The sequence below is a fragment of the Andrographis paniculata genome, unplaced genomic scaffold (assembly GCF_009805555.1).
Source record: "Andrographis paniculata isolate CXL003 unplaced genomic scaffold, ASM980555v1 Contig235END, whole genome shotgun sequence".
In the NCBI taxonomy this organism is placed as follows: domain Eukaryota; kingdom Viridiplantae; phylum Streptophyta; class Magnoliopsida; order Lamiales; family Acanthaceae; genus Andrographis; species Andrographis paniculata.
Window position 1 is genome coordinate 32581 of NW_026137519.1, and position 14334 is coordinate 46914.

At 44.0% G+C, this 14334-nt stretch overlaps 1 protein-coding gene and 1 pseudogene across 1 annotated transcript; both read left to right on the forward strand.

Moving 5' to 3' along the window:
• Positions 1-462: 462 nt before the first annotated feature.
• Positions 463-2012, forward strand: LOC127245749 (60S ribosomal protein L5, mitochondrial-like). The gene has a single exon (XM_051266772.1). The coding sequence runs from the start codon at positions 1380-1382 to the stop codon at positions 2010-2012; it is 633 nt and encodes a 210-aa protein (XP_051122729.1). The 5' UTR covers positions 463-1379.
• A 9108-nt stretch (positions 2013-11120) lies between these two features.
• On the forward strand, positions 11121-11664 carry LOC127245748 (60S ribosomal protein L5, mitochondrial-like; annotated as a pseudogene).
• The last annotated feature ends 2670 nt before the right edge of the window (positions 11665-14334 follow it).

Here is a 14334-nt window from a genome sequence, read left to right on the forward strand (position 1 = left end):
GACTTTCGGAAAGAGTCGTTGAAGAAGCCGAGACGAGAGAAAAAAAAGTCCCGCTTAAAGGAAAGACAAACTCTCTTTAGCGGTTCGTAGGTGCCTTATTTGATCTAGTAAGGAGAGCTAGAGTAGCATTCTCCTCAGTTACGGCCCCGGGTTCCATAAAAAGGAGTCAAATCTTAGCAGCAACAGACAAAGAGAGTGTGACCTGAGCAAGTCTGAATCGAGCCCTACCGAATGCTCTCTTTCTATCTATGCTACATCTCCCATGAACGAGGGAAAGACTTCCACGTACTAAATATTTACCAACACAAAGCGGGATGGATGAGAACAGGAATGAGCTCCATGGGGAGCTAGACCTGCGCTTAGGAGAAGAATTCACTCCTGGGTCGCAGGAGCGGCTTTTAGGGTCTTGTTCGGACATTCATTCCTTCTTCCTTTGCTTTGGCGGTATCTTCTAGTTGAGAGCGGTTTCTTTTAGGAGCGATCTTTTCAGGAAACTGGAAATCTCGTAAGAGAAGAATGAGACTTTTAGGCGTGATCAAGCGCTGTTCTCAAGCAAGAGTGTCCACGATCTTGTGTTGAAATAGCATCCGAGGTTGGGTTTGTGTTCCGTAAATTCTCATTCTTCCCCCTAGATCCCCTAGATCCCCTAGATCCCCTAGATCCCCTAGATCCCCTAGATCAAAGTCTAAAACCAAGGAAAATAGAAAGAACTCTCTTTTCGTTCTGAACTAGACTCTATCTATACTCTATATATATAGCTTGACTTCGTTAAGTTGATTTGGAGGGAATTGGATTGGATTTTCGAACTTCAAATCATGCCGGGGCGACAACAAGAACTCCGAATTTATTATGGGGATCCCACCCCCAGTGATCGAACCTTTATGGACTCCGCGCGAAATTCCTTTTCTTTTCCTTCCACCAGTAGCAGCGATAGCATTTCGTCAACTATATCGGACGCGGCAAGCGCTGCGCCCTCTGTAAATGACCTATTTACGCAAATTTGTACCCTTTATTAGAATTAGAGATATAAATGCACTTGCTCCTTTTAAGGAAGGGAAAGAAATCCCCCCCCCCGTAACTCTTCACTCTTCCTCTGCCGGACCTTGTTCGCACAGTGATTGGGGGCGACGGGATGTCCCCAGGCTTTCTCACGGATGCCTACTATGATGTCATGTTATGTGGACCTCGTAGTTGGGTATTCGAAGATCTGGAGAACTTGCTCAATTTGATAACCTATGCCCCCGGGGCATAGAGAAACTTTTTTTTATTCCTTTCCTTTTTGATCTCATTCGTATTCTGATCGAAGAAAGAGGTGAAGCTATCTTTTTGAAGGCGATAGTTCACAGTGCTTATTCTATAGATACTTGAAAGGCCAACTCATGTTTCCACTCTATTTTCATTACGAAGATGTATCACGTCAGGATCCGTTGCTCAAACTGAATCACGCCAACGTTATGGAAGTTCCTGGATTGTGTAAAATAAGAGTAGTACCAAAGGCAGCACCTTCTATCAAAAATGGAAAATTGGCTATGGAGATTCCGTGCGGTCAGAAATTCATACAGACAGAAAGGTCTTCGACAGGAAAGTCATTTCGATCCAATCCAGGGTCAAATAAAGAGAAAAAACGAAAAAAAGGATATGTCAGTGACCTAGCGCGACAAAGCACTCTCCGAGGGCATGGAATGTCTAATTTTTTAGTCAGAATCTCCACAGTAATGTCTCTATTAGATTCTCCGGTCGAAATACGGGAAAACTCTATTCAATTCTCGATGGAAACGGAGTTTTGCGAATTCTCCCCAGAACTGGAAGATCATTTCGAGATCTTCGAACATATTCGAGGGTTCAATGTGACTATTGTCACTTCGTCCAACACACAAGATGAGACTTTACCACCGTGGAGCGGCTTTTTGCAAAAAGATGAGGGTTTTAACATTAGAGATCGAATTCGATGTCGGAGAAGCGAAATATACGAGATCACAAACGTAGATTGCTCGCGGCTAAATATGAATTGAGACGAAAGCTTTATAAAGCCTTTTGTAAAGATCCCAATCTTCCTAGTGATATGCGGGACAAACATCGTTATAAGTTGTCCAAGTTGCCAAGAAATAGTTCCTTTGCACGAGTAAGAAACCGATGTATTTCCACGGGTCGCCCTCGTTCCGTATATAAGTTCTTTAGAATTTCTCGTATCGTTTTTCGTGGATTAGCATCTCGAGGTCCTTTGATGGGCATAAAGAAATCGTCTTGGTAGCAACCACCAAGAAAAGGGTTAGCGTAGCAGTTAGTCTACAAGCAAGGTAAGTAGGTCCATTACCGGCCGGCTTCGGACCGAAAAGACCTAACTACGTAATCCCCTGATCTCGGATCGGAGATGCTAACAGGTCGGGAATCGAAGTGGGGGACCTCTCGATAGCCTGTGTCTATCTCCTGTCAAATATGCTCCCCAGCTTTAGTTTAAATAAATAATAACGAGCGCTCGGGTAGTACTCTTGGAAAGAGAGAATATCACCGCGTGAACATAACATGTTGTTACGAATGTAACTCCCTCCCGAGGTATCGACCACTATTCTAAATAGAGTAAGGCGGAGAACTCTTGTTCATTGAAGCGCCGGAGTGCGGAGGTTGTTCCCATCATTGAAGTCAGAGTGTGGGACTGAGCCTTCCGAATGAGAAAGAAAAAAGTGCAACGTTTCCGTTGGAAAAACCAACGCAAATACAAATATCATATTGACTTTCTCTCGCCCTACTTCTAAAGATAGATAGAAAAGGTTGGAGAGAGTGACTTTATGAAATTATCTCCTTTTCGAATTCTTTCTCCCGCACACCGAAGCCCTCTTTCACCGAGGAGGAAAGAATAATCTTCCAAGGCGAGCAGAGACCTAAACCTACTACCCTTTCTCAAACCTTCCCCTTTTCAACATAACATAATAAGGTAAGCTTGGGTTCCAAAGCCCCTTTATGTTGAGATAGAATGTTGAGATAGAGCAATCCTTACTCGACAGCTCAAAGCGGACCAGTACAAAAAAACCATGTGATCTGTCCTAGTTTACGTACCCCAAAGCACTATTTAGCCCTTCCGACTCGTCTTTATTAACTGGCTTATACCTAGCAACATGATGGACCTTGGCAGCTCGATCAAAGCACTCGACAGCAGCTCCGTCCTTGCTTAGGAAAAAGAGGTTTGGCCGAACCACTATCTCTTGATAGATCTGATCAGACGCTTGCTTTTGCCAAGTCAAGAAAGTCCCCTTTACAGCTCGCTCTGTAAGTTCACTAGCAAGACACCAGTACTGGTCAAATTGGTTTCTTTTTTTTGCTTCCAAGGGGGGTTCAAACCCAATACAATCAATCAAAAGTAACCACTCTACGGCCTACAGAGCCACCAACATAATCAAAAAGCAATCTATAGTAAACTTCCGATGGCGGTGATGTAAACTCTTGCATACCAAACGGAATATCATGTCCCATATGGGCTATGGGCTAGACCATCTGCAACCTGATTAGATTCCCGAAAATGTTGATGGACAATACACTCCTGAAAATACGGCATAAGAGCCCGGCATGCCGGAACTAACACAGCGTAAGGATGGTGCCAAAACCAACATTAGCTGTAAACCCGTAAATCCATTGACCAATACTATCACGTAGAACCCCTCCTGCAGCAAGATAACCCGCACTCCCATCAACATGAATTTTGAGAAAACCCGGATACCACCTAACTAGGCGCCAATGATAGTTTCTACCAGGATATTGCAAGCTCCTAAACTTGCTCCAAGCGTCATCTTCAAACATAGCAAACTCGCGTAGCCACCTGCTAGCAAGTCTCGGTTGGAAACTCCGCCCTTGGAAGGTAGGTACGTCGGTTCCTCCAAATCCACAATTTCCAGCAAGTAATCGCAAAAAGGATAGCCCAAGGTGGACTTACCGAATCAACCTTCTTAGTCTGAACCAAATTCCTCTAAATCTAGCTCAAAAAAATGCTCTTCTGTTAAACCAGGATGACCCGACCCCTTCGACGCTTCTTTCGCTCTATACCCCTTCGGAGGTGGAAGAAAGGGTACGGACAATTTCTCTTTCTATATAGTAGGGCCCCAGAATGCCAAAAAGCAAGAGTGGTCACGAGAAAAAAAGAAATGACTCTAAGGAACCAACGATTCTCTCTTCTTAAACAACCTATATCCTCCACACTTAATCAGCATTTGATAGATTATCCAACCCCGAGCAATCTTAGTTATTGGTGGGGGTTCGGTTCGTTAGCTGGTATTTGTTTAGTCATTCAGATAGTGACTGGCGTTTTTTTAGCTATGCATTACACACCTCATGTGGATCTAGCTTTCAACAGCGTAGAACACATTATGAGAGATGTTTCGGGGGGCTGGTTGCTCCGTTATATGCATGCTAATGGGGCAAGTATGTTTTTCATTGTGGTTCACCTTCATATTTTTCGTGGTCTATATCATGCGAGTTATAGCAGTCCTAGGGAATTTGTTCGGTGTCTCGGAGTTGTAATCTTCCTATTAATGATTGTGACAGCTTTTATAGGATATGTACTACCTTGGGGTCAGATGAGTTTTTGGGGAGCTACAGTAATTACAAGCTTAGCTAGCGCCATACCTGTAGTAGGAGATACCATAGTAACCTGGCTTTGGGGTGGGTTCTCCGTGGACAATGCCACCTTAAATCGTTTTTTTAGTCTTCATCATTTACTCCCCTTTATTTTAGTAGGCGCCAGTCTTCTTCATCTGGCCGCATTGCATCAATATGGATCAAATAATCCATTGGGTGTACATTCTGAGATGGATAAAATAGCTTTTTACCCTTATTTTTATGTAAAGGATCTAGTAGGTTGGGTAGCTTTTGCTATCTTTTTTTCCATTTGGATTTTTTATGCTCCTAATGTTTTGGGGCATCCCGACAATTATATACCTGCTAATCCGATGTCCACCCCGCCTCATATTGTGCCGGAATGGTATTTCCTACCGATCCATGCCATTCTTCGTAGTATACCTGACAAATCGGGGGGTGTAGCCGCAATAGCACCAGTTTTTATATGTCTGTTGGCTTTACCGTTTTTTAAAAATATGTATGTACGTAGTTCAAGTTTTCGCCCGATTCACCAAGGAATATTTTGGTTACTTTTGGCGGATCGCTTACTACTAGGTTGGATCGGGTGTCAACCTGTGGAGGCACCATTTGTTACTATTGGACAAATTTCTCCTTTTCTTTTCTTTTGCTTTTTTGCCATAACGCCCATTATGGGACGAGTTGGAAAAGGAATTCCTAATTCTTACACGGATAATGAAATTCAAAAAAGAAAAGAAAATAGGAAATCAGTGTGAAAAATGAGAATTCTGACACCAATCATTTACGAGTGAGGATGACACCAACGGAAAAAGGGAAAAATGCACATAACAACATTTTAGGCCAAGCAAAAACCTTAAGATTCAGTAGTGGGGAAACCCGATCCATATCCTAATATGCTCTATTCTTCCTTTTGTAGCCCCGGTACATCTCATTGTCTGGTATTCCGTATGTCTCCTTGTCTCTTGGAAAAGCTTCCAATCATATCCCCTCCACATCATATAGGTCATCTCCGCAATTAGGAATACCCTTGGGCCAAGAACCGATATTCTCTAATCCTCATAAAAGAAAAGAAGTCGAGTTTGTTCACAAGGTTGGGTCGTGATATATAGTTTGTGTGCCGGTAAAGAAAGCACTTGGCTTTTTAGAGCCCTATCACGTAAGGGAGAAGAGGGAGAAGACAGACTTCATGTGTGAAGCATACAGGGAACTTCTCTCCTCTCTTACTCGAGCCTCTATAGTATAGTCAATAAAGCAATGCGGGTCAAGCTGTCCAACTCTTGTTTGCAGACCTTTACACCGATAAAAGCTTATCTCTCAACCTGTTCCGGATGTGCCTCCGCGCTGAAAGGGGCACTCATTCCCGGGTCACTGAAAGTGAGCTAAGCAGCAAGAATGTCATTGACAAACCTAAGCTGCGTAGCAGAAATGCTAGTCCCGAAAAGGGTAGCTGACTCAACTAACTGCTAGTCTGACCTAGTCCCGGTGGTCGAGCTCGAACCTTCGCTTGCCCTTGTTGGGACTTAGTGAAGAGTTAGCCTAGAAAGGCTTTTAAAGCAAGTCAAGCATGGAAATCCCAGCGGATTAATCAATAGCAGTAGAGTCGTAAACAAGAAGAGCTGAACAAGTCACTTCTTTCTTTGCTTTAAAAGAGAGAAGAGCGGCAACAGAAAAAGCTTTTGCCGAGAAGAAAGGGGAGCTAAAGGCATTAGACGATGTTGGAACAAAGTAATATCCGCTTTAAAAGGGGTTCTTTCACCTTAGGCTGTAGAGTTGCTGGTAGCGCCTACCGAGGAAGTGAGAAAAGTGCTAAATAAGGCGAGGTGAGACCAACCCGTCTGTGTTTACACATCTGTGGGGCAAAAGTCGCGATAAAAGGCACGCTATCAACCTCTAAACTTAGATGAGCCTACAAAGCGAGCACTAATGAGGAAAGCCCAGGTTCAAGCATTGACTTTAACCTCTAGCGTCCTCTAAGAATTCACTAGGGCAGCGATGGCACAATCCGATAAGGAACCCGGCCAAGGAGCGCGAGTAGGCTAGCGAGCACAATTCGTTGAGAGGTTTGTCTCCTGAGGCCAACTCGTATCGCCCCTGTTCTGCGATACAACTTGTACCGGAAAGGCTTCCGTGCTTGCTTCCATCATTTCCTTCTTCTCAACCACCTCTCTAACATCTAACATAGGGGCAATCCTCTTGACGATGTCCATAGCGGCCACACTGAAAAGAGATCATATTGAATCCTTCATACTCAACCTGGTGCAACGTATTGAAGACTAGCACCTTCGAGACCACTTTCTCATATGTCGTCCACCTCCAGGCCATGAAGCTTTTCTGCTTGCTAAGGCTGGATCAATATTACTTCATCAGGATCTCTAAAGTCGTCCAAAGCCGCAGTGGCTACTGCAAGAACTCAAATCTCAAATGACGTAAGAGAAGAAATAGAAGTGCGAGTGCTGAGTATCTTTTACTGCGCTAGTCTTTCTAAATTCCTTAGCCAAGAAGCCTTTGGCCTCTTGTTTTCTTCCCCATGACCCTTTGGGGCTATTACACTCCACCCAGATAGCAATTCCCTCACACCCTTTAGCCGAATCTCAAAGAAAGATAGAAGAGAAGAAGAGCTGCGACACCGATAGCAAATCGCCCAAGAGGCGAAAGCGTTGGAAGTCGCTCGAGAGATTCAGATAGGCGAGCCAAGCGAGTCGGCCAGCATCTCTATCCGAGAAGGAGGGAGTAGGTTGTTCAGGTCTCCCACTACCCACGTTGGAAGTAGCCGAGAGAATCCTACAGAAATTCAGGCTTAGATGAATGCCGGGTCTCTTTGCGAGCATGAAACCGCGCTTTACTGTGATTGAGAAGGTAAATGGCATAAGGCAAGGAAGGGGTTTAGCAAGATAGCATTCATTTCAAGAGATAGAGTTTCAGATGTTGAACTCTTTGCCAGAAGATCGTCTCTTTGAGATGCTAAGAATCGAGGGTAAAGAGTCGTTACGTAGACTTCATCTCAACATTCGTCTTTACTACTGATAGTGCTAGCACACTCCTTACGCCGACATTAGCAGTAGCGCTAGTAAGGCCGACAAATACAAAGAGGGACGGTGTGACAGCACTTTTTTAAGCCCAAAGGCTAGTTCAGTCACTTCCGGATGAATAAGAGTTCTCTTTCTCGATCGAAAGAACCAACATCGAATGGCCAAGCGTTGAAGAATCGAATCATCGCCCGAAAGAAAGGGCCAACATGTTGTATGTTGTGTTGGCTTTCTTTCCTAGATGGAGAGAATCCGCAAGTAGGAATAAGAGCATTGGGGAGGGGCTACAGTTGTCGACTCTGAACGAATGGTTTTATGTGAAGTGAAGAAGAGGTGGTAACTTTTCAAAAGAATAAGATCCCGTTACAGTTGGGAAAGCAAGTGCCATCCGAGAGTCTTCTTCGTCTTCTGCTTTCACTGACGAGCCTTGCTTTCTTAGTCCTTTCTTAAGATAAGACCTACCGCCTTTTATGAAGTCTGGGCTTTCTCCATCGTTTCCTTAGAAAGACTCGCCCTATCTCTAAAGGGGCTTCGGTCGTTACCCTTTTCTCTTTATCCTTTGAATTACTCCCTGAACTGCTCTGAGCAACGTGATACCTAGGTTCCGTCACTTTTCTATTCGTTCCTTATTTGTTGACCTTTCTGACTATATGGTATTGTGTTTTGCGGCTCCTCTTCCAGTTCGAGTGGGAGTTGGAACATAATGCTTGGCTGGCGAAGTCGTGGAATTCGGTAGGTACGTCGCTTTGGCTTCTTTAGTTATGTCTTTCTTTTCTGGTTGGCTAGTCAACGGCTGGCGCCTTTGAAAGTGAACGAGTACGAATGGAAAATCAGTATTTGCTTTCCCAACCCGGCAAAATGCCCCACTCCTCCACATTCATAACAGTTACCGGATCTCAGACGCATGATCAAAGGACCGAGCAAGGAGAGGTCTAAGCACCGCGAGGGGCAATTACATAGCGCCTTACCTCTTCTGAATTCTATTGCTAGTCCCTTGCTCTTAAGCCAAGGAATAAAAACCTATCTTTATGCTACCACTGGTGAAACTAAAGCTATGTATTCTTTGAAGACGGAAGATGAATCAAAACCTTGCCTCTCCCCTGAAGCTATGAATGCAGGCTCCGGGCATTTTCCCTAGGGCAGCAGAAGGTAAGCTCTAAGGGAGTGAGCGCTAGCTCCTTCTTTAGCCTATGCAAAGGAAGGGCCAAGAACTCGAACCTCGAACGTAGGCAAGAAAGTAATAGGCAGGCCTTGATTTGATATTTCATAATGCGAGCTCTAGCTAGTCACGACCGTTCTCTTTACAACTTCGTGGCCTAAGCCTTTGAAGAATCGTCCTCGGGCTTGCAATAATTGTACGAAGGAAGCATCCTTTGTAGAGGCACTTTTGGAAAGAAACTTTGCAAGCGGAGTCCTACCGATTAATAGCTGCTAGTCTGAGACCGAGAATGAAAAGACTCTTCCAGTTCGTAGATTCATTTTGTCGGAGAACTTGCTTATTCAGTAAATACCTCTTTCGGATACTTTAAATGATCCCCTATCTCTGCTTGAAATCCTTATAGTAGTCTAATATTCTTCCCTTCCTCCATTTACCTTGGGCGACCGGCTAATTGTATTGGTCTCATTATTCTCTATTCTTTGCTCCCTAGACTTTGGCAGTGAATACGGAACTAGACGGATCCTTTATATATGAGCTAATAAAAAGCAGCCCCAGAGGACAGATAGATGGTAGAATTTCGTTGAGTGATATTCCTAACTACTGCTGTTAAATCGCTATCGGAGCCTAATGTAGACTGCCGCTAAGAAACTCTCTTCGAAAGTGAGATCACCACCGGAGAGGGAAACTCATAAAAGCAGCCGTTCCCTTTCTAGATACTATATAGAAGATAAAAGCCTCGAATCCTTTGCTTTCTTTCATCTCTCTGATTGACATTAATTAAGCTTTTGCCTACCCCAGCTCGATCCATAGTTAGGGATAGATCGATCGGTTCGGGTCAAATAGGAAGAACTAGAAGATTCCGCCTCTGGAAAGCGCCTACACCTAATGGCTTAAGCCGCTCTTCAAGAGCATTAATCCGGTCTGTATTCGAAACCATCTTGCTTTCCAAATAGCTGGCTTTAGCGATTTTTCCATTCCTTACAACATAGGACTTTCGGAAAGAGTCGTTGAAGAAGCCGAGACGAGAGAAAAAAAAGTCCCGCTTAAAGGAAAGACAAACTCTTTAGCGGTTCGTAGGTGCCTTATTTGATCTAGTAAGGAGAGCTAGAGTAGCATTCTCCTCAGTTACGGCCCCGGGTTCCATAAAAAGGAGTCAAATCTTAGCAGCAACAGACAAAGAGAGTGTGACTGAGCAAGTCTGAATCGAGCCCTACCGAATGCTCTCTTTCTATCTATGCTACATCTCCCATGAACGAGGGAAAGACTTCCACGTACTAAATATTACCAACACAAAGCGGGATGGATGAGAACAGGAATGAGCTCCATGGGGAGCTAGACCTGCGCTTAGGAGAAGAATTCACTCCTGGGTCGCAGGAGCGGCTTTTAGGGTCTTGTTCGGACATTCATTCCTTCTTCCTTTGCTTTGGCGGTATCTTCTAGTTGAGAGCGGTTTCTTTAGGAGCGATCTTTTCAGGAAACTGGAAATCTCGTAAGAGAAGAATGAGACTTTTAGGCGTGATCAAGCGCTGTTCTCAAGCAAGAGTGTCCACGATCTTGTGTTGAAATAGCACGAGGTTGGGTTTGTGTTCCGTAAATTCTCATTCTTCCCCTAGATCCCCTAGATCCCCTAGATCCCCTAGATCCCCTAGATCCCCTAGATCAAAGTCTAAAACCAAGGAAAATAGAAAGAACTCTCTTTCGTTCTGAACTAGACTCTATCTATACTCTATATATATAGCTTGACTTCGTTAAGTTGATTTGGAGGGAATTGGATTGGATTTCGAACTTCAAATCATGCCGGGGCGACAACAAGAACTCCGAATTTATTATGGGGATCCCACCCCCAGTGATCGAACCTTTATGGACTCCGCGCGAAATTCCTTTTCTTTTCCTTCCACCAGTAGCAGCGATAGCATTTCGTCAACTATATCGGACGCGGCAAGCGCTGCGCCCTCTGTAAATGACCTATTTACGCAAATTTGTACCCTTTATTAGAATTAGAGATATAATGCACTTGCTCCTTTTAAGGAAGGGAAAGAAATCCCCCCCCCGTAACTCTTCACTCTTCCTCTGCGGACCTTGTTCGCACAGTGATGGGGGCGACGGGATGTCCCCAGGCTTTCTCACGGATGCCTACTATGATGTCATGTTATGTGGACCTCGTAGTTGGGTATTCGAAGATGGAGAACTTGCTCAATTTGATAACCTATGCCCCCGGGGCATAGAGAAACTTTTTTTATTCCTTTCCTTTTTGATCTCATTCGTATTCTGATCGAAGAAAGAGGTGAAGCTATCTTTTTGAAGGCGATAGTTTCACAGTGCTTATTCTATAGATACTTGAAGGCCAACTCATGTTTCCACTCTATTTTCATTACGAAGATGTATCACGTCAGGATCCGTTGCTCAAACTGAATCACGCCAACGTTATGGAAGTTCCTGGATTGTGTAAATAAGAGTAGTACCAAAGGCAGCACCTTCTATCAAAATGGAAAATTGGCTATGGAGATTCCGTGCGGTCAGAAATTCATACAGACAGAAAGGTCTTCGACAGGAAAGTCATTTCGATCAATCCAGGGTCAAATAAAGAGAAAAAAAACGAAAAAAGGATATGTCAGTGACCTAGCGCGACAAGCACTCTCCGAGGGCATGGAATGTCTAATTTTTTAGTCAGAATCTCCACAGTAATGTCTCTATTAGATTTCCGGTCGAAATACGGGAAAACTCTATTCAATTCTCGATGGAAACGGAGTTTTGCGAATTCTCCCCAGAACTGGAAGATCATTTCGAGATCTTCGAACATATTCGAGGGTTCAATGTGACTATTGTCACTTCGTCCAACACAAAGATGAGACTTTACCACCGTGGAGCGGCTTTTTGCAAAAGATGAGGGTTTAACATTAGAGATCGAATTCGATGTCGGAGAAGCGAAATATACGAGATCACAAACGTAGATTGCTCGCGGCTAAATATGAATTGAGACGAAAGCTTTATAAAGCCTTTGTAAAGATCCCAATCTTCCTAGTGATATGCGGGACAAACATCGTTATAAGTTGTCCAAGTTGCCAAGAAATAGTTCCTTTGCACGAGTAAGAAACCGATGTATTTCCACGGGTCGCCCTCGTTCCGTATATAAGTTCTTTAGAATTTCTCGTATCGTTTTTCGTGGATTAGCATCTCGAGGTCCTTTGATGGGCATAAAGAAATCGTCTTGGTAGCAACCACCAAGAAAAGGGTTAGCGTAGCAGTTAGTCTACAAGCAAGGTAAGTAGGTCCATTACGGCCGGCTTCGGACCGAAAAGACCTAACTACGTAATCCCCTGATCTCGGATCGGAGATGCTAACAGGTCGGGAATCGAAGTGGGGGACCTCTCGATAGCCTGTGTCTATCTCCTGTCAAATATGCTCCCCAGCTTTAGTTTAAATAAATAATAACGAGCGCTCGGGTAGTACTCTTGGAAAGAGAGAATATCACCGCGTGAACATAACATGTTGTTACGAATGTAACTCCCTCCCGAGTATCGACCACTATTCTAAATAGAGTAAGGCGGAGAACTCTTGTTCATTGAAGCGCCGGAGTGCGGAGGGTTGTTCCCATCATTGAAGTCAGAGTGTGGGACTGAGCCTTCCGAATGAGAAAGAAAAAAGTGCAACTTTTCCGTTGGAAAAACCAACGCAAATACAAATATCATATTGACTTTCTCTCGCCCTACTTCTAAAGATAGATAGAAAAGGTTGGAGAGAGTGACTTTATGAAATTATCTCCTTTTCGAATTCTTTCTCCCGCACACCGAAGCCCTCTTTCACGAGGAGGAAAGAATAATCTTCCCAGGCGAGCAGAGACCTAAACCTACTACCCTTCTCAAACCTTCCCCTTTTCAACATAACATAATAAGGTAAGCTTGGGTTCCAAAGCCCCTTTATGTTGAGATAGAATGTTGAGATAGAGCAATCCTTACTCGACAGCTCAAAGCGGACCAGTACAAAAAAACCATGTGATCGTCCTAGTTTACGTACCCCAAAGCACTATTTAGCCCTTCCGACGTCTTTATTAACTGGCTTATAACTAGCAACATGATGGACCTTGGCAGCTCGATCAAAGCCTCGACAGCAGCTCCGTCCTTGCTTAGGAAAAAGAGGTTTGGCCGAACCACTATCTCTTGATAGATCTGATCAGACGCTTGCTTTTGCCAAGTCAGAAAGTACCCTTTACAGCTCGCTCTGTAAGTTCACTAGCAAGAACACCAGTACTGGTCAAATTGGTTTCTTTTTTTTGCTTCCAAGGGGGGGTTCAAACCCAATACAATCAATCAAAAGTAACCACTCTACGGCCTACAGAGCCACCAACATAATCAAAAAGCAATCTATAGTAAACTTCCGATGGCGGTGATGTAAACTCTTGCATACCCAAACGGAATATCATGTCCCATAGGGCTATGGGCTAGACCATCTGCAACCTGAGATTCCCGAAAATGTTGATGGACAATACACTCCTGAAAATACGGCATAAGAGCCGGCATGCCGGAACTAACACAGCGTAAGGATGGTGCCAAAACCAACATTAGCTGTAAACCCGTAAATCCATTGACCAATACTATCACGTAGAACCCCTCCTGCAGCAAGATAACCCGCACTCCCATCAACATGAATTTTGAGAAAACCCGGATACCACCTAACTAGGCGCCAATGATAGTTTCTACCAGGATATTGCAAGCTCTTAAATGCTCCAAGCGTCATCTTCAAACATAGCAAACTCGCGTAGCCACCTGCTAGCAAGTCTCGGTGGAAAACTCCGCCCTGGAAGGTAGGTACGTCGGTTCCTCCAAATCCACAATTTCCAGCAAGTAATCGCAAAAAGGATAGCCCAAGGTGGACTTACCGAATCAACCTTCTTAGTCTGAACCAAATTCCTCTAAATCTAGCTCAAAAAATGCTCTTCTGTTAACACCAGGATGACCCGACCCTTCGACGCTTCTTTCGCTCTATACCCCTCGGAGGTGGAAGAAAGGGTACGGACAATTTCTCTTTCTATATAGTAGGGCCCAGAATGCCAAAAAGCAAGAGTGGTCACGAGAAAAAAAAGAAATGACTCTAAGGAACCAACGATTCTCTCTTCTTAAACAACCTATATCCTCCACACTTAATCAGCATTTGATAGATTATCCAACCCCGAGCAATCTTAGTTATTGGTGGGGGTTCGGTTCGTTAGCTGGTATTTGTTTAGTCATTCAGATAGTGACTGGCGTTTTTTTAGCTAGCATTACACACCTCATGTGGATCTAGCTTTCAACAGCGTAGAACACATTATGAGAGATGTTTCGGGGGGCTGGTTGCTCCGTATATGCATGCTAATGGGGCAAGTATGTTTTTCATTGTGGGTTCACCTTCTATTTTCGTGGTCTATATCATGCGAGTATAGCAGTCCTAGGGAATTTGTTCGGTGTCTCGGAGTTGTAATTCCTATTAATGATTGTGACAGCTTTTATAGGATATGTACTACCTTGGGTCAGATGAGTTTTGGGGAGCTACGTAATTACAAGCTTAGCTAGCGCCATACCTGTAGTAGGA